The 26,283-nt window shown below is 37.8% G+C and overlaps 1 protein-coding gene across 1 annotated transcript in view; it reads left to right on the top strand.

The window, feature by feature from the left end:
• Positions 1-45: 45 nt before the first annotated feature.
• Positions 46-26,283, top strand: part of LOC118280114 (pyruvate dehydrogenase (acetyl-transferring) kinase, mitochondrial) — a 44,678-nt gene continuing 18,440 nt past the window's right edge. The window contains exon 1 of the mRNA XM_050702528.1: positions 46-321. Within this exon, the coding sequence (XP_050558485.1) occupies positions 219-321 (103 nt within the window). The 5' untranslated portion in view covers positions 46-218. The remainder of the gene's footprint in view (positions 322-26,283) is intronic.

Below are 26,283 nucleotides of genomic sequence, written 5' to 3'. Positions count from 1 at the left end.
TCAAAGTTCACTTTTCATTGAAATATATAACACGGCGTAGCGGGCAACACTATTTCAGTCGAAAATTTTACGCACTCGTGTGAAGTTTGTGCCGGTGAAAAATAAAATTATTAAATATTAGTTAAACATGTGTTTTAATCAGCTGTGACTGTGAATAAGTTTTGAAGTGTGTATTTAACTATCCTTGAGTTTGTAAACGTTACTAAAAATCAATCAAGATGAGGTTAGCAGGGGCTATTTTCTCCAATGTTACGAAAATGCTTGATTTTTACTCGCAATTCAACCCTTCGCCGCTATCTATAAAGCAGTTTATAGACTTTGGTAAGTAATAATATTTATTATGTTAATAAATTACTTGTGAATGTGTAAAAAACTTAATTTATAAAGTCTCATAAAGGTCGTTACCGATTTTCGCTTGACCAGTGACCTTATTATTTATTTTGTTTTTTTTTTCGTAACTGAAGCAATGATCGGAAATCCGTTTGGCTGTATGTATTACAAGATTCCTATTTGTAAAGCGTAATAATATTAGTGTTAGTTTTTTTTAAATTCGCGTTGCCACACGCTCTATATTTTAATATTTATGTTTATTGGCACCTGACCTTGGCACTGTATCTCGCGAATGCAGTCGACCATACATTGCACAAGACCATTCATTCAGAACAAATTAAATATGCATAGAGGCTGTATAATATTGATATCAGCGTCACTAACACCTATAAAAATGAAGATATTCTCTATTCCAACCTATATTTTTTTATTGTTTGCACGTGAAAAAAATTGTATAATAAAAATCGATTTATTCTTGCTATAATCTAATAGGAATTTAAACTGAACTAAAACTCTTATTGTGATCTGATAAGAAAAAACATTTCTTTTTCTATCATACAAGTATTTTTTTTTACCACCATTGATGTTATGAACATCAATGTTTACTACCAAAACAGTTCGATAAAGTAATTATTTACACAATTAATAAAGTTGGCCCATTGACCAAGCTATGTAAAAAATGTTTATAATATAATTTTCATGAGACATTCTAAATTAATTATTATGTTTTTTGGCTTACTGACATAAATTATTTGACAAAGATGTCAACTAGGTTCAAGCCATGATAGAGGCTCATATCAATGAGCAGCTTCCGCGACACAGTCAAGTTCCTCATCAAATAATTACATGAGTAAGCCATAAAACAATAATTAATTATATACACATGTGTTCAAACAGTCATAGATAATAAATTCACATAAGTTTCCTTTTACGAATTTAATACAATTATTATTTGTGGCCTCATTCTAATAAGAATCTTATTAGCATTCATAAAAACATGTTTCTATTAAACATATTATGTTTACATTGAGATATAAACACATTATCAAAGTTATAGTTTCATTTCAAATATCCGTTTGATGGATCTTTTTGATCTATATTCCTTTTATGGCAGATGTAGCACCCACTCGTACAAAGTGATTTGCTTCGAGTTTCCTTGTGTAGAATACAATATGAGTCCTTGCCTGAATCTGTGATTCCAGGAAGGGTACACCCTGGGTGTCTTCAAGTCTCGAGTGAATAGCTTATAAATAGACATGCTGTATTGTATCATTGGTGTGGTTGGCACTTAACTCTGACAGTAACTTATGAATAATAGAGCTTTGTAAAACAATTATAAAGATGTTAATAAATTTGAAGATCTTTACACACAAGATTGTTAAAAATAAAGTGAAGAAAAATTAATAGAAAACATATAATTTGAATTTTCATTACCATTATTAGAATGTAAGTTAGTATAATTACATAAGTAAAAAAATACAACAATACCACTAAATTAAAACTATCTATTAAGTAGCTCACGAAATTAAACTCTATTAAACATTTGTATACATGGAGTAGTGTAGCACATGGCCCACCAATTGGCTATAAGCATTTGGCGACACATGCGTCATGCCTCAACATAGAAGTGTGACTCTAACCATCATTATTGTATGTATGTGATAGGCTTCTGACGCTCCCGACACTCAGGCCCACGCAATACAGATTAAACCTAGAGAGCGCCCTAGGCAAGCACCTGAAGCAGCTCCTAGGCACCCCTAATTTTATTTTTATAATAACTATCGTGAGACATATGATGAAGAGTCCCTATGTGACTCGAAACTAGTAGAGCCTTTCTCCATTAATTAACGAGAGTAAACCGTGATTTTAGTTAACCACTAATTTTTATTGGCGCCTTTGCCGCTCTATGGGCAGTTAGGCATTCACGTCTCGTGGCGCCCTCTGTAACCTGGCGCCCTAGGCATATGCCTAGTAGGGATATAAGTTATATTGTATAAATACGGCTCTGTTTCCGGCGCAATGTAGGGCACACAAGTATAAAGCGTTGTACTAAATCGTGTTGCTGAGTCACTTCAATGCCTGTTTTGTAAATGCTCATTGTGCATAACTACGTAACAGTAACAATTGGGCCAGTTTACAGGGTTGCCAGATTTTTGATACTTGTTTTTCCTTTTGTGAGTATTTTTGTTGTATAACTACAAAGAGTGTTTTGTGGTTTTATCACAGGTGTTTTAAGATTTATTGTAACACGTAACTGTGTGACGGAATTCGACTAGTTTCAAGGCATGCTAGAGGCTAATGTTCAGGTGTTCTAAGAGTAAGCTTATATAGCTCTACCAAATGTGTGTATCTTTTGATAAAATTACACCTTCTGCCTCTAGTTATATAAAAATGGTTATTATTATTTCATCATATTACATTACTAGCTACTTCCGCGCGGTTTCACCCGCTCTGCTCGGTTCCTATTAATCGTAGCGTGATGTTTTATAGCCTATTACCTTCCTCGATAAATGCGCTATCCAACACAAAAATAATTATTCAAATCGGACCAGTAGTTCCGGAGATTAGCGCTTTCAAACAAACAAACAAACAAACAATCAATCAAACAAACAAACTCTTCACCTTTATAATATTAGTATAGATTTTCATGTCGATTAATATAGGTACTAAAACTCGCTCGTATATGTAACAAACACTTTACGAAAACCCGCATCAAAATCGGTTCAGTCATTCGCTAGATAATCGCGGACAAATGACATATATACAAGTTAAATTGAGAACATCTTTCTTTTTTTTAAGTCGGTTTAATGTGATTCTACAATAATAAAAATAATTTATCACAATGAATTTATTTGTTTGAACGCGCTAATCTCCGTAAATACTGGTCCGATTTGAAAAAATCTGTTTGTGTAGGAATTTTATCGACGAAGGGTAGAGGCTATAAAACATCACGGTACGATTAATAACTAGGAGCCAAACAGAGCGGGTAAAACCGCGCGGAAGTAGCTAGGATGACATGATGATAGGATGGACAACCAAATTCTCCCATTTTGAACACTAGTACGACTTCATCGTCTGAGTCCACACATGTCTAATTATCTTTATAGCGTCACCTTGACCTAAATTCGTTAGCCGGATTTACAATGTGCCAAGTCAAAGTCGAGAGCACTTATTTCAATTAATCCTTAAATAGGCACTTTTGAAACAGAGTCCAGAAATGTGCCCGGTATATGACAATAGGCTCACTACCTATGAAGAATGCTAGAATGAGAAAAGAGACTGTACATTTTATAGCGGCATTACGTGCCGTAATGTGCACCTCTGCCTACCCCTTCGGAGATAAAAAGGCGTAACGATACATATACAAATGCTTCGAAGATTAAGAAAGAAGACAAACTAAGTTAAATAGGTATTTTAGTGTTTAAATGTTAAATATAGACATAGACGACATAGTCTCATCCACTTGTCTGGAATTCTAGATAACCCTTCGGCGTTACGTAATCGAGCGGGGTCTAAAGGTCACGTTATGTAATAGCATGATCGTAACTTAAACGTTTCTTACTCAGAGACATTTAGACTGCACGGTTAGTGCGGGGGCTAGGCAATTGGCTGCCGCGCAACGGGTAGCGGGTTCGATTCCCGTACGAAGCAACTCTTTGTGTGATCCACACATTGTTGTTTCGGGTCTGGGTGTCATGTGCATGTGAACTTGTATGTTTGTAAACGCACCCATGACACAGGAGAAAATCCTAATGTGGGGCAACGTTTTTTAAAAAAAAAATTAATGATTACTTAATCCACTCCTTAGCAATTGTTTTCGGAACAAAATCGTTATTAAGGAATAGTTTAAGTAATCATCAAATGACTCTGAGTACGGCATCTAGATTATTTAGACACCACTGACATACGGTGAAGGAAAACATCGGGAGGTAACCTGGACTTATAATCCTACTAATATTATAAATGCGAAAGTTTTATGTTATTTGTTTGTTACCCCTTCACTTCAAAACGGCTGAAGCTATCTTAATGAAATTTGGAACAGTGGTTTATTAAAGGGGAAAGTCATCCAATGACTTTTCTCGCCTTGGGCGAGGCAAGAGGGAATGTCAGACTCTTACTGACTAAACGCCACCCCGTTCCTACGTTCCTGATGTCGAACCGGGGCTGTGGAAAACCTAGTTGGTTTACCTAGGCTCCGGCTCGAAAAGCAGGAGTAGGAACGGGGTGATTTTTAGTCAGTAAGAGTCCGACACTTCCTTTTGCCTCGCCTAAGTTGGGAGAAGTCATTGGATGACTTTCCTCCTTTAAAAAACAAAGACACTAAGATTACTCAAGTAGGTACCTATTCTTACAAACTAGTTGACTCGGTAAGGGCACCTCTAAACAATGCGATAAACTGCTTAGGACGTCTTTGACAAAGGACACTAAAGGACATTCAGATTTGATATGCATATTTGACCTCAAATTAGCTGTTTGAGGAGCTTCGGCCTAATCGAGATCCATTAAAAATTAAAAGTTTCAAATATAAGGCTGCTTTTCAAACAGAGATGTGCTATGCGCAGCTCGAGTATGTGATCATAAAATAAAATCGATCGAGGCTTAAACAAATTGTAAGTCATGTAAAAAGCCAATAATGTATCTAATAAAACTGTCTACCTTTCAATATATCATCAAATTCTTAAGCGTTTTCATCGTAGAGCGCCTTCAGGCCTCGTTTCACAACGACCAATTTCAATAAACTTAACGTTTTTATGGGTTAGGTCAGCCAACGAGCAGACGGACTGACGGTTCACCTGATGTAAGTAATCAGTATCGCCCATGGATACCCGAAACACCAGTTTGGTGTTACAAGTGCGTTGCCGAACTTTAGGGGATTAGGGATTTGAGGATAGGGGATTTGGAGGTTGGGGACTGGTGTTGCCGATTTTTAGGGGATTGGGGATTTGGTCGCTGGGGTGAGGGGGAACTGGGCCTTCGGTGACCTCACTCAAACGTAGACTAAAGCAAGTCTGATCTTCAGATGTCATTTATTATATTTGTGTAAACACGTATAATGCAAAGTAAATACGAATAATATTGTTCTTCAAGATAAAACCAATAACACGCTTGTTATTCTTGCTGTCTGGTCTAACGAAAACAATTTGGTTTGGTTACACGTGTGTCAGACGAGTTATTGGGTATGCGGGTTGGAAAATAAGGAATGGTTTAGTACAAAGACAATGATTGGTTGAATACTACGGAGCCTACCAATGGTTGCATCCTATCCTATTAATTAGGTCATGGTGCAGAGCGAAGGGGACGGGGATGATCTCTTCCTTCTGCCAAGCTGTCATGTTAGCTAAAGAAGAGGCGGGGTGCGTGAGAGAACGAACTTCTTATAATCTCCGGGCACTGTAAGTACGGGTCTGCGGACGGCGAGCAAGGGTAGCTCGCCGCCCGGCCAGCAGCGCGCCTCAAAGAGCCATCAGACCACCACACATGGGGCCCAGTAGGGCTGTTCCCCAATCCGGAGCTGCAGACACCCTAGCGGGTTTACCAGGGCTCCGGTTAGAAAAGCAGGAGTAGGAACGGAGTGATTTTTAGTCAGTAAGAGTCTGACACTCCCTCTCGCCTCGTCCAAAGCGGGAGAAATAATTTCTCCTACTTTCTAGCCCCAATTTTCCACTATCTATCCCTTACGACTTGCAATATAAAAGCTTAACTGATATTAAGCTCAGAAAGCTTGCCCAAGGTCACATCCAAGGTTACTAAGTACAGCTGTCTGACCTTCGAGGAAGGTCGCAGTAGCCGTGAGAATGGATTCATATGGCATGAAGACATGTGTGGGCAATAAGTCGTATTTTATTTGTAAGGGGATACTTGTTGTTTTAACTATTGTTTAATTTTCCAATAAACTGCGTTTAAAAACCGACTTCAATTTCTTTATTTTTGAAGTAAGTTAAGTTTAAGGTTGTTTTTACACTAAAACCTGCTCCTAAATTTAACAAACGCTTTTCTGAAAGGCGCATCGAAATCTGTTCTGTAAGTCGCGAGATCGACATTGACAAACATACATACATACAGGTCAAATTGAGAACCTATGTTTTTTGAAGTTAGTTAAAAACTAGATGTTCTACTACTTAATAAGTACTACGCTTGTTTTAGAGTTAAGTAGACTGCTATCTCCAGCCCGTTTGCCGAGCAGGGAATTATGCCAAATACTTCTCATTTAGAGGTTTCTAGTTCAGCAGTGGACTGTCACGAGGCCATATCATCATAAGTAGACAAATACCTAATGTACCTTTATCTTTATTTACTCAATATACTTATCAATATTTTTGCCTGTTTGGATGTTTTTATGATCATAGCATAAAATGGCAATAAAATTAATAAACGATTTGCGTTCGCCAATAGATAAAATTATGAGTTTTATAGTGTGTAATTTTTTTTTATGTTATAAGCCGATAAACGAGCTGACGGATCATCTGATTGTAAACAATCGCAGCTGTTTATGGACACTTGAAACACGAGACGCGTTGCAAGTGCATTGTCGGCCTTTTGGGGGTTAGGAATTTAAGGGTTGTTGAGGAATCGGGGATTGGGAAGGGGGTAATTGGACCTCCGGTAACGTCAGTCACACACACAACACAAGTGTTGTTTCACATCGGTTCTCTGTGAGGCCGTGGTATCACTCCGGTCGAGCCGAAGCATGGCTCTCTCACACTTAATAAATAATAAAACCTTCTGTAAATACAGGATACAATATACCTAATACCTAAACATGTTAATAATATCTCCCTCTGATTTCATCGAAAACTTTTGTGCGAGAAGAAAATAATTTGCTTTTGTGTTCAAATACAAAACGTATCTTATTCAAATAGTATAATAACCTTTATGAAACACATTTTCCTTGTACCTCAAATAACAAAGAAATTAAATAAAACAAAGCCTCGAACACACAAAGGTTATTAAATTCTCGAAACATATGCGATTACTTTATTATACATACCAAGTACGTTTTTATTTTGGCGGCAATCCGCCATTTTGGCGCGGTGCCCAAACGTCATCTCTAGGTCAATGCTGCATCCATAGAGACGGGTATAAATAACGTATGCTTCCCGTATTTATTATTAAAATACCTAATTATTATTAATTGAAAATTAAAGTGCAATGACGTGGTTATTTCTCATTGAAAAATCGGAATGTAATAAATATAATACGCTCAGGAAAAATGACTTTTTTAATGGGGCGAAAATCATCCATTGACAGCTTCCACCTTAGACAAGGCGAGAGGGAGTGTCAGATTTTTACTGACTAAAAACCTCCGCGGTAAACCCGCTAGGTAGTCCGCAGCTCCAGATCAGGCATCAGCCCTACTGGGCCCCATCTGTGGTGGTCTGATGGCTCTTTAAGGCGCGTGCGGAACGCTCGGCGCCGCACGCACGGGCCTGGTTCTGGTCGGGCTACCCTTGCTCGCCGTCCGCAGACCCGCACAGGAAAAATGGAATTTGAAAGAGGTTGCAGTTTAGTTATCATTTCAGATGTATGATAGATCAAATTAATATATTTCTACAAGCACGTTTCTCTTATACTTAATTTAAAGTAAGTACCCAATTAGTTTGCTTTACAACTTTTCCAAGAAAACATTTAACAAAGCTTTTCTCCGTATCTGATGGTTAAACGTAGTTAGTCGTTCACTTATTTATATCAGCTGCATCATGCATCATGCTCGTTATATTTAATTAAATAAATGCTCTTTTGTTTAAGTAGGTAACATTTAACAACATAATATGTTTGGTATTATCCTAGTAAAGATAACATACAAACAAATGGTTGAATATTGTACGTCGTCTTCACTAGTAAATTGGCAATTTAGACTTAAAACGGCCCTTGTTTATGGTATAAGCCGGTAAACGATCAGACAGATCACCTGATGGTGAGCAATCGCCATCGCCCATGGACACCCAAAACAAGTGCGTTGTCGGCATTTACGTCGGGATTTGGAACATTGGGTAGCGGGTAATTGAGCCTCCGGTAACCTCACTCACACAACGAAACGTAACGCAAGCGTTGTTTCACGTCGGTTTTCTGCTCGGCCGTGGTATCACTCCGGTCGAGCCGGCCCGTTCGTGCTGAAACATGGCTCTCCCACACTTAAACATTGAAGTATTTCATTACGTAACGAAGAATAATTAATGTAATAATCCTTTGAAGTTTCACACCTGTTGCCACATTAAAAATGTAATTAGGTATGTTTTGTATTATTAATTTCCCATTCATAAATATTTAAGATTTTTTTATGACTCACTCGTGTACTGCATCTAAGATGCGTGTAATATACACGTGTAGTTTCATTGTTTTAAATTAATAACTACTTTCAGTCATCGGATTTGCTCGTTTTCCCGTGGTATAAAAAGCGGGTTTACCGGGTTTCCGGCTCGAAAAGCAGAACGGGCTAGTTTTTAGTCAGTAAGAGTCTAACACTCCCACTCGCCTCGCCCAATGCGGGAAAAAATGGTTGGATGATTTATACTCCGCTCAAAAAATAGTGTTATTCTATAGACCATACTCTATCCCAGTTCCGAATTTCGTCCCATGCCCTTTAATTAGTCGTTTTAACGTGAATGATAACAAACGTACCTACATACAAACTTTCGCATTTATAAATATTAGTAACATAACATCACCGATTATTATTTCTCTGGCTAAAATACTAGTGTCTTAGATAAAGAAAGAAAGTGCTAGAAACGCGATATTGATTACAATTTCGGTCATTGTAACATTCAAACGTTGAATCGGAATTATATTTGACAGTAAACAACTCTAGAGTTTGACACAAGGTGAATGACCTCCTCGTCATATATTCTAATCTGTGTCATTGAAGTCGAGTTAAACACAGAGTAAAAAACACAACTACCTGAACGATAAAACAGGTTAAATAGTTATATAGATGTTAGAACACATGCAAACATTCATCAAGCTATTGATTCCATAAAGATAATTCTCTTAGTTTAAGAGAGAGAAAGAGAGAGGGCCCTTAGGCTCTAAGGGCATTCCCTGCAATTTTTCTTAAGCGTCCCACTCGAGAATTTTCAAAAAACAAACAATTTCACATACACTTGGTACTCAGAGACACAAAGGACTGTACCGTATGGGATTCGAACTCGCATCTTGGAGCTCTTTTGCAAAAATTACATCTAGCACAATTTCAGAACTATTACGGGGAATTTGAGACACCAAAAACCGTATAGGACTTTGACTCCAAAAAGTCCAAAGTCCAATTAACTAGATACATAGCAATTCAACCAACAAGATAGACAAGTATCTATGACCTGTGCCTAGATCTCAGAATTGGTCATTATTTCAATCTGTATCTATCTACATCACGTACGCCACATCAATTTTGGTGTCAAAACAATTTATCAAATAGAAATGTTTATATTTGAATAGTGTACGTGACAAAAAACATGCGGTACAATGTTTTGGGAAGCCTTACAAAGCATTGCCTTGGCGCGAAATTTGGACGTGGCTGACTCACACACGTACCACGGTGATTGCACGCTGCAGTTCTGCGTAGTCGGAGATATGGGTTATTTATTTTAAGATTTTAACTTGATTTTAAAATACTAAGCTACTGCTACACGGTTTCACTTAATGCTCGGTTCCTTTTAAGGGGGGATAATCATCCAATGTCTTCTCTCGTTTTAGGCGGGGCGAGAGGGAGAGTCAGACTCTTGATTGACTAAAAACCACCCCGTTCCTACTGCTTTAAAACCCGCTAGGTAGTCCGCAGCCTATCCTATTGATTATAGCGTGATGTTTTATAGCCTATGTCACTCTCCATCCATTCAACTATCTCCACTTAAAAAGTCACTTCACTCCACTTATAAAGGTACGCGTCCACAGGCCCGCATCGTACGCATCGCACGCAACGGATTTTAGTTTGTCTTGTATAGAAACTGCGTCCACTTATCAGCATCATCGGCAATGCCTACATGCGATGCGTACTGATGACGTCATACGGAATGCGTACGATGCGGGCCTGTGGACGTTTACCTCAATTTGTCGTTCCGTTTTGCTGTGAACTGACAAATAAAAACGCGAGAATGTCAGATCAACTTTTTAAAAACGAAATCTTCATAGATACAAAAGAAATGAAATTGTTTATTTTCAAACGATTCAGAAGATATTTCTCTGAACAATGCAATCGTTTCCTTGTTTACTAACATTCGTCTGGAGTTTTGGCACACTTTCAAAGTTTCAATATTGTTGTATCGCTTCAAAATGGCTGATAATACGGTAATACTTCGATCTAATGCCTCAAGGAACCAGGAACATAAATACATTTAGATATTATTTGTTTAAATGGTTCTTTTTTATTAATATCGGCACAAATGGGCCGGCTGGAGTGATACCACGGCCTCACAGAAAACCGACGTGAAACAACGCTTGCGATGTGTTTCGTTGTGTGAGTGAGGTTACCGGAGGCCAAATTACTCCTCTTCCCAATCGTCTTAAATTCCTAACCTCCAAAAGGCCGGCAACGCACTTGTAACGCATCTGGTGTTTCGCCGGCGGCGATTGCTTACCATCAGGTGATCCGTCTGCTCGTTTACCGGCTTATAAAATAAAAATACAATTTTGGAAATAAACCACCATATCCCACTCAATTCTCTTATTTATTTTGCAGAAATCGATATTTTAGTATCACTTTTCAAGCGTTGTCTGCAAAAATGGGTCAACTGATTACTGTTAATCATTAGGTAGGTATCTGTCGAGTTGTCGTGGTAACTAAAAATAGACAAATATATTTAATTACTTATTGTTATTAGAAAATTATGAATATAACATTCTTTTTTAAATTTAGCACCTACCTTCACTGACGGACAGACTGACAGACTATTATTTATTTTTTTATTCGTTGACAAAACTACCTAAGTATATAGTTTAATTGGAATGAATGCATTGACAACGTTTTAAGTTATTGTTATTTGTTATGAACAGTTAACAACCATAGAAAATAATATGATTATTTTATTGTGCATCATTAAAATACATGATTATGTTGTGAAATTGGAACAATGGTGGTATTATCGGTGATCAGATGAACTTTGAACGTACGTAATACGTTCGAGTATAATATATGTGTTCTATAGAATATTCTAGACCTCAATATATCTAGAACATGACAGGCTGAATGATAATGTTCTCTTGCGTTGCAGGCCAATAAAAATGTATCAATCTGACAGTTAAAACGGCGGGAATATTAGCCGCCATGTTGTTTTGTGACTTCCTAGTTTAGTTCTACGATTGCACCATCATAAATGGTGAAAAGTGGGGATACATACCTCTTCGGGGATAAAAGGTGTGACGTTGCGTTCAAAGATTGCAGACAATTTGTTTCACGGATGAAACTAAATGCATATTTTCGATAAATAATACGTGAACTATATTCTAAAACAACGTGTAGTACGTTTAAAAAAATATAGCTTACCCAGCCACAACACGGCTGCCGAGTAACGTATATCGGGTTCGATTCCCGCACGGAGCAACTTTTTGTGTGATCCACAAATTCTAATGTGGAGCAACGTTTTAAAAAAAACTTCAAAAATGTCATCAGAATCGGTTCCAAATAAACCAGGTCATATTGGGAACTATATGGTTTTAAAGTCACTATCAACAAATATTCGGACAGGAAAATATGAATGAAACTTAAATACCAATGACTAATATACTAAACCACACCACAGATGAGTGATAATTAATCCCAATAGCCACGCTTGTCTGTCCAAAGTCACGTAACATCATAATAGCACTCTGTTTACAACCGCCATCGAACCTCGACCTTTTTGCACTCGACTGATTACTTCGCTCTTGTGGAATGATCCTGTCAGTGTCAATTAATAAATAAGGTTTATGGAATGAAGTTGTTTTTTTAAACTGTTTTATGTACACTTATTAAGTGTGGGAGAGCCATGCTTCGGCACGAATGGGCCGGCTCGACCGGAGTGATACCACGGTCGAGCAGAAAACAGACGTGAAACAACGCTTGCGTTGTGTTTCGTTGTGTGAGTGAGGTTACCGGAGGCCCAATTCCCCCTTCCCAATCTTCCCAATCCCCGATTCCCCAACAACCCTTAAATTCCTAATCCCCAAAAGGCCGGCAACGCACTTGTAACGCCTCTGGTGTTTCAAGTGTCCATGGGCGGCGGAGATTGCTTATCATCGCGTATGCAGGATAACCGGCGTGTTCCATTATAAAAAAAAAAAAGAAGAGGTGGAATTAAAACAGAAATTGAAATTGGCAAGAAGGGAACACCATTAGAACTTAATACTAGAATCTATTTGTCTTATGTCTCTCTCTAAGTAAGTCTCTAAGTATCTAGTGCCTAAAAATAGAATACTCAATGCTTATTTCTAGAAACAGTGCCATGCCTAGCCTGGGTAGGTGCCTTCCTCCGACTTATTAGTAAGCAACCTCGAACTGCGGTTGTTTACATATCGCAATCATGTTGTTAATACTAAGTAGCATGTTTATACATATCTCACTAGTTGAGGGCTTGTAAGCAATGTAAATAACTTTAAAATAGATATACATATTATATGTATGTACTGTGTGTAGTGTGGTCACAAAAGAGGAGTGGGACTGCTAAGTTTAAAATAGTCAACTTAACCTTTGCCAACGGCTTCGCTCTCGTTCCCGTGATATAAAAAGAAGCTTATGTGTTAGTTCACACCATAAACTACTCCTGTTCTAAATTTCATCATGATCCCTTCAGCCGTTTTGACGTGAAAGAGAAATCCATACGCAAAAATTTTCGCATTTATAATATCAGTAAGACTTAGCTTCTGGCAACGGCTTTGTCTGTTTTCCCCGGATTAAAATTACTCCATATGTTATTCCAAATTATATTTCACGGAAGGAAGAGGAAACTGTTTCGTTTTCGTTTTTATTTTTCCCCTATAATAATATCTTCTGATTTATTTCGTCGGAACGCGCCCGACTTCAGTGTTTCGGTGTTTGGTAGTAGTTGTAGATCCTAGCTTACAGGAGAGTTGGGAGATTGTGGCGTGCTTATACCATAAAAATCTATCTCTGTACCTAATCAGTCCATTAGATTTTTCATGAATGAGTAACAGCAATAAATATTTGATTATGCTCTCATGATCTCATCCAATACAATGCAGTTCATTTTATATTCTTGCGGTTCCCGCCATGTCAACAAATGACAGATGACATTAGTGACAACTACGTTGACATTTGTTGATGAGGCAATGGAATTAATTTGTATTATCCTTGAATGGAACTTTATGGTAAGCGTCCACAGGCCCACATCGCACGCAATGGATTTTAGTTTGTCTTGTATAGAAACTCATACAACTGCGTCCACTGATCCGCATCGTACGGACCGCATCATCAGCAATGCCTACATGCGATGCGTACGATGCGGGTCTGTGGACGCTTGCCTTTATGCGTATATGTCGTATTATGCGCAGTTGTTTCGGTATCTAATGCAAAATATACATTACATGTAAAATTAGTCCCGTTGTTATTCATAATTGCAATATCCTTGGAAAACATTGCCGCTTCCTGTTTACGTGTGATGATGTGATGCTGGTGATAAAATATTGTGTACTTAGTTTAATTGAAATGAATAAAAAGTGGTATCATTGTTATATGTATACATAAATGGAGAAAGATTACATGTTTGTTTATTTGATAGTTGTTAAGGCTTGCAATAAAAGTTTATTGTGAAAAATCTCACACGAAAAAGTTACATATACTTGCAAATTGTTTTTCATTTGTTTCCAAGCAACTTAAAACTGAATAAATAAGAATATTAATCCATAACATCTTTCATGACCAAGTTTTTTTCATTTAAGAATGCAAAGAAGTGAATACGGGTATCACATGACGACATTTCATACAAAAAATTGTGACATTAAGAAAATATATGTAATTTGACAAGCTGTCAACCATCTGCTGTAGTATTTTATTATTTTATAGATTAAGAAATCAATTTATGAAAGCCACGTTAGTAACAAAGAACAAAACATCGTAATTTATATTTTTTTATGATCGCCATATACAATATCGAATTGTTTTTTCTGAAATGTGATCTATTCAATTTAATATGATAACACGTCAATTTAAAAGTCAATATTATTCATAGAAACTTAGTGGACTGACATAAAGTAATCTTGAACGACAGCTTACTCATATTTTTTATGATAAAATAGGTGCAAAGTACGTAAAAACAAGTAATACGTGACAAACAGAGGACTCTCAAATGATCACTACATAGTTAGTATTAAACAAAGTCGCTCTGATGATATGAAGATGTAATAGTTAAGCTGTGAAACTATGTGACCGTTTCCACTGATACTAAGCTATGTAGCTGTGCGAGGAAGATGTGCTATAAAGATGTGATGCCGCAATGTAACTGTGCGAGGAAGATGCGCAACTAAGTATGCGATGTATTGATAGTAGGAAAGCCATCCCTAGCACAACATAGCGTAGCTGAGTCCGTTTCCACCAGTGCTAAGCTATGTGTACCAATGAATATGATTAATGGAAGCCAAACGCATCCACAGCAACGTAGCATAGCACATCTCTGGTGGAAAATCACCCTCAGGCTAGAATGACATTGAATGACACAAGTTTTGGTTTTAGTTTACCTACTAGTCGTTTCTACCACAAACTCTTGGATTTGATCCAAGCAAGAGTCATCGGACGTAATATTATTGGGATTTTCCACTAAAACCTTACTTTAGTAGCATAACTACTGACGCTAGAACCTACATAATACTATGATCTATAATTCAGCCTGCATACTGCATAATAAATTGGCAGCACTGGCCACAGCAGGTCAACCTACAACAACCTGTAAAATTTCCTCAATACAATTTCAACTTTAGTGTTTTAGTAATAAAGTTGCAAGTTCCGTTTAAGGTGTGGTGGAGGTTGATGTGCGGCTGCGCCGTGCTATTTATAGTGAGACGGCGCGTGAGCAGTCTCCTTGACCGCCGTGGTCTGATTGCTTCCTTCCGTGCCTACGGTGACATTTCCTGGTCACTCTTTATCGTTTTCGCGACGATTTTATTACATGAGCACTGTCTACTATGTATATGGTTTAGCATGCGTAGTCTACTAGTCTTAAAGTGGTTTTTCTTTTGATAGCTGTTGACTGACTTACGTAAAAAAATTATCTTAATATATTTTTTGCAACGTCATGCCTTTTATCCCCGAAGGAATAGGCGAAGGTGCACATTACGACACGTAATGTTGCTATACAACGTACACCCACTTTTCACCCTTTGTGTTATAAGTCCCATGTAATAGGGGGTGAGCCTATTGCCATATACCGAGCATAATTCCCATCTTAGGGCTTATTATTACCTTTTATGTAGGTGCAATATGTCTACAGTAAAATCATTAATCCAGTAATTACCTCTTACATAGCTTCACTGAACAGTATACTGTTTTGATATTCCTCCCTTTTTTGGGAAGGCGGAAAAACATTCAATGGCTTCTCCCGCCTAATAATAAATAATTATTCCATTCCTAATCCTGCTTCGAACCGGCCTTGGCAACCCGTTAGGCCATCAAAGTCAAAGCATTTATTTCATTTTATCCCAAATAGACACGTTTAAAACGTCAAATTGAATTGTCCATCAGTCTGTCTGTAATTGAAGATATGTGCTCGTTCCAAAGTGTAGCTTTGTATGGAGAATCAGCAGTGATGTTACACATCAATATCAAAGAAAAAGAGGTGTGTTATTGCTTTGACATGCAAACACGATCAATATCACCAACACACGATGATAATCACATCAAAATTTTACGATACAATTTTAAACAATATCTATGACGTCATAAAATTTTAACATATCAAGTATTTTTTAGATATACGCAGTTCAATAACCTTGAGATATGTCGTTTGTTTTAATGATAAAACTGAAAGGACAATCAGCTGTTAACGACGAGGTTGTTGTTCACGGATCACCTGATGGTAAGCAATCGGTGCCGTGAACACCCCAGAGGACTTACAGGTGCCTTGCCAACCTTTTGGGGGTTCGGGATTTTAGGATTGTGGAGGAAAGAACGTGGGGGTGTCAGAGGAGAAGGAGGGGAGAAGATTCGATTACCATTTTTTAAGGGTGTAAATCATCCAATGTCTTCTCCCGCCTTGGGCGATGCGAGAGGTAGTGTCAGACTCTTACTGACTAAACACCATCACTCTTGCTTTTCGAACCGGAGTAGGAACAGGGTGGTTTTTTTCGACCACGAAAAAGACTTATAACAAAACTGACTGGTTATTTCCTTATACTAAGACTAAGGTGTTTCCTTATAATATCTATGAGTTTATTTAGTACATCACCACCATTTACCTCTATACAATGATACTTTGAATTCTGTAAGTGCATTTCTGATTTTATCAAATATGACCGCACACGATTTTATCACAGAATCGATTTGTATTAAAAGGATAACGATACAAACACTACCATATTACGACTATAAAGTATGAGCAGCATATCAAGCTACACTCAATTTTCTATTCCCTCAATAAAATTTCAATTTTAAAACAAAGCAATACAGTTTAAATTCTATTAGCATGTATGTAACAGTTCTGTGGACGCGACAAAACAATAGCGTTACGCAATGTTTACCAATACATATCGTTGTGTAAATATGTGTGAGTGTCTAACACACACGTGTAGCGACCAAGTATGGCGGGCGCGTGTCACGTCGTATGTACTGATACTGTTTTTTTTTTCTCATAATGTCATGATCATGATAATTTTTGTATGATGCCGCAAATGGTTACTTTGATTTTTTACTTTTTGATTAAGAAAATTACGAAAATGTTTGAAATAACTATATGTAGGTAGGTATCAATTTCCTTTACCAGTTACCACAGAAGATGATTAAGATTTCTAATCGTATGTGATGTAGTGGTGAAAAAAAACTTGTTGTTAATTATTGGAACCAGTTTTCATAGCTAACATTATTGTCAAAACAACACTTGCCTTAATCTTTTTTGAATTCAAAAGATACGACCTTCAAACCTTAAAGAACGAACACGTATCTATTTACTTGTGACTTTTCTAGTGTCGTGGGTGTCCATGGGCAGCGATTGCTTATCATCAGGTGATCCTGAGGGCGGAAAATCATCCAATGACTTCTCTCGCCTTAGAGGCGAGGCGAGACCCCGTTCCTGCTCCTGCCGTTCGAGCCGGAGCCCCGGTAACCCGCTAGGTAGTCCGCAGCCCTATCGGCTACCATCTGTGGTAGTCTGATGGCTCTTTGAGGCGCGAGCGGAACGCGATTTCAGAATTAGAATTGATAATTTAATTGCTGGGTTTGCTACCTTGAAGCGGTGCTTGTTATGTGTGTTATATCCTTAAGAGTCTGACAGTCGCATGAAATACAAAAAAAACTAGTTTTCTATCCCGTCGTCTCTCGCCTCACCCAAAGCGTGGATGCGCGTGGATGTCATTGGTTGATTCCCCCACCCACCCCAAAATACAAAAATCAAGTCACATGATTTTGATGTGATTCCTAATTCATATATTTATGAATTGAATTAATTATTAATTTGCTTTCTCTGTTATATACCGCAGAAGTGGTTGGCCGTGAATTTTTTGTTGCGTCAGCCTAACGAGCCAGACTCATTCATGAATATTAATGCTGACGTTGCGAAAATTTTATAATAATCTGCGATTTTATATTATGTGAGTTATGTTTACTAATACAGAATGATTTTGGTTAATGTTGGAGAGCTATGTTTTGGTACTAATGGGCTAGATAGGCGTGAAACAACGTTTGTGTTGTGTTTCGTCGTGTGAGTGACGTTACTGGACGCCAAAAGCCTTCCCCTTTTTTTTGAGGGTAGTAAATAATCCAATGACTTCTCCCTCCTTGAGCGAGGCGAGAGGGAGTGTCAGAGTCTTACTGACTAACTAACCACCCCTTTTCTAATCCTGCTTTTCGAACCAGAATCCTGGTAAACCGCTAGGCGGTCTGCAGCAAATAGCTTAAAGGCCGACAACGCACTTATAAGATTGGTTATAACTTATTTTTTTTTAATTCTAATATAGCAAAGACTGATTAATTATCTTGATTCGCATATTTACTATTTGTTTCAAGTTATCATCTCACTAACAAACAACTTTATCTTTAAGTGAATGAACAAAACAAAAAAAAAAATATATTCATAAAATTGTAAACAAAAAAATCTTAAACATTGACAGTTCAATCCGGATCTTAAGTGTAAACAGGAGATTACAATGTTTTCGTAATGAAAGAAAAATATAATAAATTAATTGTGTACGTGTGTTGTTTATTAAAATACTGTAAATAGTAACGGAGGTAGATGTATCTAAGGTTATTTTTATCTAGAGACCAGTGACCCGTTTAAAAAATAATAAATAGTAGATATATTTGATCTACAATTTTGTCTGACATATTTTTATGATAAAACTCACCGTTTCACTGAAAAATTAAAAAGAAACCATTTTTGAAATCTTTGACTTTAAGTCTTTGACTGCCAATAGAAGACTGTTGAAGGCAAATCCTCCGCTAACGTCGGTCACCGGTGACTACAATTTCACGATTTCAAAACCATCGTGTCCCTAATGGCAATGCTCTATAGCTTTCTGGGAATTTTTGCAAGGGTCAATGTCTAAATAGACTGGATTATAAGGGTACTATGTCCAAACAGAGTCGTCTCGACAATAGCAATGGATTATTATGTTATCGGCTTTCTCACGTAACTGTTTGACGAGGAACTCGACTAGTACGACGCGGCGATTGTCGCGCTGCTACAATCGCCGCGTCGTGTGTCGCGGAATGCTGCTCATGAATATGAGCCTCTAGCATGGCTTGAAACTAGTCGAGTTCCTCGTCAAACAGTTACGTGAGAAAGCCGATAACATAATAATTAATTTAGCATGTCTCACTAAAGTTATAATAAATATAATAGCAATGGTTTTCATTAAAAAATCAACAAGTTTCCACTACTGAAATTGTAGTTAGTTGGTTACAACGATTAGAAGAAAAACATGGCGTGTTTCTTACATAATTTTACATAGATAAGTCTTAATTACGCTACATTTTCTTTTTCACTGGTACATTCTCTGACTAACATAAGCTGCTGTATACATGTGAACACCTAGCTCAGGACGATACCTAAGTACGTGTGGCATATGGACAGTCTAAAGCTACATCCTTGTTGACTGGACAATACTGCACTACATGAGCTATATATTATAACAAAAAAACATTAGTCTTCATGACGATACCTAAGTACGTGTGCCGCTTGGACATAATATTACACTACAGTACACCTTTGTTGACTCTGCCAATCTCTGCACTAAATGATCTGCTACAAAGTTTCTTGATTATGAAGCTTTTGCCGGCGGCTTCGCTCACGGCCCCGTGGGATAAAAAGTAGCTTATGTGTTAATCCAGAACACAATCTACCCCCGGCCCCGTTCCAAAGGAGGATGGCAGTTTTTCTATGAAACCTGGTCCCACTTCCAATTTGAGCTAGAGAGTAACTTTTATTCAGCTCAAAATTACCTATCCGATGATGCTATTGGATGGTGGGACCAGGATTTGCATCCTCCTTTCATCCCGATCCCTTTAGCCGTTTCGAAGTAATTCGGTAACAAACATACACACAAACTCCCACCCCTTTTTCTATTCTATTAAGTAAGATCTATAGTAAACCTAGACACAAAGCATACATTTAATTATGTAAACAGTCACGTTCGCTGCCTCGCTGGCTTTGTATGCATTTTTAAATGCGTTTGCACACAATCAGGGTCAATGTGTCGTGAGAAACACACTGTCACTATTTCCTTTATTATAGTTTGTAATAGATCTTACTTATTTTATAAATGAGAAAGTTTGTGAGTATGTTTGTTACTCAACTATGTCAAAAACTACTGACGGGATCGAGATGAAATTTAGAACAGCGGTAGAGTATGGTCTGGAATAACCTATAGGACACTTTTTATCCCACAGGAACGCGGACAAAGCCACTGGCAGAAGCTAGTTCTTAAATAAACAATATGTGCTAAAAATATTAAAATTAACAATAAACACACGGGATGTTTGGAACAGCGGTAGAGTATGGTCTGAAATAACACATTAGGATACTTTTTGTAGCGAACGAAAGAAGCTAGTAATAGATATGACATGAACAACTTCTCCTTCACTCTATACTTATCTATGTAACCTTAAATAGGACAATGCTACTTGATTGACACAAACACTTGTCTTAAAACAATGGCTTTATTATTTTAAGATAAACTTCATAACTGCCTGATTACGTGCCGAGACAAATATGATGTTTTTCTTTAAAACAATACATAGATACAGTAGATGTGATTTTCGTGTATTTTTAAGTTGTTCATACGTTTGGGCACACATCTGTTAGCTTAAAGACTAGCTTCTGCCACCGGCCTCGCCCGCGTTCCTAATGGATAAAAAGTAGCCTACGTGTTATTCCATACCATAATCTACCCCTATTCCAAATTCTGGTTCTGGTCGGGCGGCGTAAGCTACCTTCTTGCTCTGACAGCTTTTAGGTCTGGGAACCTAGGGAAATCTGTACTCATACCTACACCCACACCCCCATCCCCACTCGTAAGCATTGTGCATACCGCACCACACGTGTATCGCATGCGGTTCAATGGATCAAGCCGCACAATTAAGTTTGTTTTTAGTGTACAGTATATACTTTTTTATATGTTGTATAGATTATACACATTACCTATTCTTAGTATTGACCCATTCAATTGTCACGCTATTTCTTATTATTCTCGCAATATGTTTGCCTAAATACGTCACAAATTCCACGATTCTCTTGCAATATTCATATTTGTTTATAAATTATCGCCTTTAAATGTGGTGTTTGTATTGTATGTAAAATATTATTATGTATTTTTTATACATACGTAGACTCACGCCTTTGTCCCTTAACAGTACCCTTAGTATAAGTTTGCTTTACGTTAAAGTTCGGTGTTCCTGATAGGTTGGTTTATTCGAGCCGGCCAATCAGAGCGCTGAACGCAGTCTCGTTTCGATTACTTTAAACGTAAAGCATACTCGTACTAAGGGTACAGACGCAGGGTACTGAGTGTCGCCTACTACTATCTTTACATAGACATGTACTTCTTCAGCTTCCATCACATTCATGCATCTGATGATACGAACATGTTGGTTAAAATCTTATGAATAGGATTTTATGGTGGAAAATCATACAGAATTGTCCCGCCCTGAATGAGGCGAGAGGGAGTCAGACTCTTAGTGACTTAAAACTAACCCGTTACCAGTTTAGTATGTCTCATGACAGTTAGTATAAAAATGGAACAAATAAATAGTTCACCAGGCACAATTTCGGTGAAAAACACATCTCTCTTCGCCGTCCTAGCAGTAAGCGGGTTGGAGGCTAACCAAAGACTTATCAACGTTAAAAAAAAACCAAAACTGTTTACTAGCAACAGAAAAACACGTTTAAAAATAACCCGCAAAGTGTTTATTTGACTATCATTTAGTTTCTATGACGTAGATAATACTTTGGATAAATATTTTCCAATTAGAACGCGACGATCCTCCTGCAAATTGTGTTATTATGAACCTGTAAATGGAGTAGCGTCATGTTTTTATTTTATGTCGTCGCCATCTTTGTTTACCTGTCAATGTCAATATTGGACGCCATTTTGATTTGTTATTGTTGCTACATTACGTAAGTTAGTTTTTAGTCGATAATCCTTGCAATTTGAGGCTTCGGAAGGTGTCACACATGCTACATTCAGGTCTAATTAAGCTACATGGACTTCGATATAGCTTTTGAACTTTTTTTTTTCACTGTACGGTAGAACAGGGTTAATGGAATTCAAAGGGTGAATAGACACCAATAGAACATTTTCCCAACATTTATTCACCCCTCGAATTCTATTCACCCGTTTTACACTATTACATTTAAGGGTTACAATATCATGCTCACCAGATGTCTTTAACGTAAGCCAAGGCCCTGCTTTTTCAATAGAACATTTTCTCGTCTTGGATTGAATTTGAAAAGCTACAGTGAATGAACATATGGGACCTAATGCTGCATTAGCGCCCTCTGATGACTGATGAGCCAAAACATTATAGCTCTTATTACTCGTGTATGATGAAACTATGATAGAAGCATTAGAAGCTAGTACATATCCGATAAATAAATAGGTCCCATCTACTTCATAACAAGGCCATGTAATACAGATTAAAGATAACTAATAATATTAAACAAATAGATTACTGTAATAGCGTTTTGTTGTTCGACATGACAATCCAGCTTGTTATGATAGATGGACAATGCATTGATTGTCAGTGAGTGGATTATGTAACATAGGTCATTCAATTAAAAGTTACTTAGCGTGACGCAGAACCTATAGGACACAGAGAGTAATGGCGTATCATTTACATTAGTCGGTTAGACCGTATTCGGTCACCAACTAATATAAACAGGTATTCGTTTGGCCGTATTCGGTTTGGCCGTATTAATTCGGTTTCTGTTAAACCGAATGCGGCCGCCGCCTTCGGTGACCGACCTACGACCGACCTAATGTAAACGCGCCATTAAGTTCCCTAAGAAAAGCAGTAGCCTCCGACCAGGCGAGGTGATCGCGCCGGGCTGGTTTTCTGCCCAACCATTGTTCGTTGGGATTTTCTATCCATGTTTATTTGCATGTCAAACTTCATTATGTGCGACTTGTTATCTATCATTTGTCTTGAGCTTCTCGCTTCAACTCCTTTACGTCGTTTCGGTGCTCACCGCTTCTACCATCGGGTCTTTCGGGCCTCAGGCATTTTTATCATAGTTTAATATTGTCTTTGAGAAATTGTTAATGAAAGATAAGACTTAAAGTTAGGACGAAGTCAATGAATAGCTAGTTGCTTGTAGCTATTGATATTGATTTACAAAATATCTCAATCACTTAGGAATTGACGTTCATAAACATCCTTGCCCTTTCCCGACAGTTTCTATCGTCATACATTGACGCAAACAGCGCTATAAAATGGCCATAAAAGTCGAAATATCTTGGACGAAAGTCAGGAGAGTAGCTGATGCAATAATTTCCCGCATTTCTCACATAATAATCTCTTAATTCGGTTGCTGTGACGCGCCAGGCGTCCCGAAAGATTTCACGTAAGAAGTAGTGACGTCGCAAAATGGCGTCGGCGTCCGTAGACTTGGCGCCAAAAATTCCCTTCGTTGACAGATGACGTAACAATAAATGTCATTGTTGTGATTTTAAAAAGGTTGGAGGAGTCATCTCTGAATGACTTTAGTATCGTCTGTGGTGTTTGTTATTGTTTTTAACTACTGTTTGCAAATTAACATTAGTGTTATGTCTTAAAAATATGATAAAAGTTCGTTACTCGCCACTTTTGGTTTTGGAAATCGGCGGTACAGTTTTTTTAATATTTGATTATCTCGCCTGGTAAGCAATGATGCAGCCTACGATGGAGCACGTGTATCCGTAAGCAACCTATTCATTAGGGCTTTGCGGACAGAAGACACCCAGGTTATACCCATCACGAAACAGACTCCGGCAAAGAGTCCCATTCCTTAGCAGTTCGCATAAGGAAGCTGAAAGCGAAGCGTTTCATTATATTAACAAGTACGTATTTTATTAATTTCAAATGACTTTCGTTTACCTACAAAAGTGTAATACTCCCATTTTACTATTTTATGTAGTAAAAGTGTTCTAGTGTATGTGACTTACTGCCGTACTCAGAAATATTTAATGATTACTTAAACTATTTCTTAGTAACGCGATTTTGTTTCGAAAACAATTGCTAAGGACTGGGTTAAGCAACCATTAAATGACTCTGAGTGCGATGGTTAGTGCCTGTTTCACCACCTTCATATAAGTGCCCGATAAACTTATGTGACAGATAGTGCATACACATTGCGTTTTTAATTCAAAATTATCTGATACATTGTGAAACGATTCCTTAGAATAGCCTATATCTTTTAATTTTATCATCATATTATAACTGCAACAGATACTCGTGTCCTGTAAATATCGGGCACAAGATATTGATATCGTAATACGAACCCTACCTAGGTGTGAAGTAATGCGGTTTTCTCAGTTACACAACCGCTGCGGCTATAGTTACATACAGACGAACTATACGTCGTGTATGTAGATATTAAATTTTCAGTAGGATTATCATCATGGTCATTATATCAGCCACAAGACGTCCACTGCTGAACTTAGGCCTCCCCCAATGACTTCCAGATAGGTCGGTTGCAAGCGACTAGATAATAGTGTTCAGCAGGATAATGATATGCATTTAATCAACAAATGACTCCAAACTCCAATCATTAAACGAATCAATGAATTATTTCTAATAAGCATTTTTTGTAAAGACTAACAATAGAGTTTCTTGCTGGTTCTTCTCCATTCAAAACTACACTTTAAAACATAAACACCTATCTTCACTGACAGCCGGAGCTGCGGGGCTCCGGTTAGAAGGGCAGGAGCAGGAATAGGAACAGGGTGGTTTTTAGTCAGTAAGAGTCTGACACTCCATCTCGCCTCGCCCAAGGCGGGAGAAGGAATTGGATGATTTCCTCCCGTAAAAAACGGCTTTACAACATCATGCTGCGATCAATAGAATCAGAACAGAGCTGGTAAAACCGCGCGGAAGTAACTAGTGAACTATGTATATAAAAAGCAAAGTTGTAATTGACGAAAAGCCGAAGATAAGGCACCGTATAATAAAACAATCTGTTCTTTAGTAAATTCTAGTACTTGTAGAATGGGTCATTCATCAGCTGTTTGTCTCTAAATATGTTTTGTTGCCGTTATCAGTAGGGAGGTTATCTCGGTGCGAAGTAGCATGGCTATAAGGCTATCTTTGTTTGTGAATCTTATGATAAACTGTTATGGCTTAAGATGCGGAAAATTTAACGGGTTACCGGGGCTCCGGCTCGAAGGCGACCGGCAATTCGCCGCCGCCCATGGACACCCGAAACACCAGAAGCGTTACAAGTGCGTTACCGGCCTGTTGGGGGTTGTTGGGGTATCAAGGGTTGGGAAGGCCGGTAATTAGGCCTCCGGTAATCTCACTCACACAAGCGTTGTTTCACGTCGGTTTTGAGCCAGGTGGCTCTCCCACACAAAATGCTGAGGCTTAAAGTTCTAAATTTCTTAGAATATGAACTTTGCATTTTTTAATCTTTATGATGCATGTTTTAATCTTTATGAGTACTACCTATTACTAGAGGAATATCATACAATCCTGTATGAATGCTGAATTTGACATATCTATATTAAGATCTTTAAAACTTATTTATAAAACACCGATAATAAGAATCTAATTTCAAGACTCGTGCACGTTTTATTCGTTCAAAGTCCAAGTGAATTCTGAGATGATATTCTCGTCAGTCATGCCAACATCCATAGACAAGTAGAGCTTATAGTTTTAATGACTCGTGTGCATGGGAAAGTGAGCCAATCTGCCTTGAGTAAGCATGGTGATTAATGCTCAAAATTCTCCGTGTAAGAAGAGGTCTTTGGTCAGCAGTGGCCACTTATAGGCTGTTGATGTGATGACGTTAGTTGGATACTAACTTTTGGGACACCTATGTCTAATTCACTTCTTTTATTTGTTTAAAGAAGAAACGAAGAAGATACTTCGCACCACGCCCCATTTTGTGTAAACAAAAAAATATATATTGCGTATAATTCTAGCTAGACCTGGTTAATTTTAAATAATAGCGCGCGGTGAAACTTTCCGCGCGTCGAAATCTAGGAATAATTTATCTCATTGAGTGTACAAACAAAATAATTTAGAATATTTCGCATTTATAACGGTGTTTGCGTAATGTCTGGATAGATCACCCGTTTCTAGACTGGGTAGGTAACTTTTTTCTGAATTAGAATTGTTTCTTTTAGTAGTAG

The sequence above is a fragment of the Spodoptera frugiperda genome, chromosome 22 (assembly GCF_023101765.2).
Source record: "Spodoptera frugiperda isolate SF20-4 chromosome 22, AGI-APGP_CSIRO_Sfru_2.0, whole genome shotgun sequence".
In the NCBI taxonomy this organism is placed as follows: domain Eukaryota; kingdom Metazoa; phylum Arthropoda; class Insecta; order Lepidoptera; family Noctuidae; genus Spodoptera; species Spodoptera frugiperda.
Note: the sequence above shows the minus strand (reverse complement) of the source record. Positions and strands in the feature narration are given on the sequence as shown.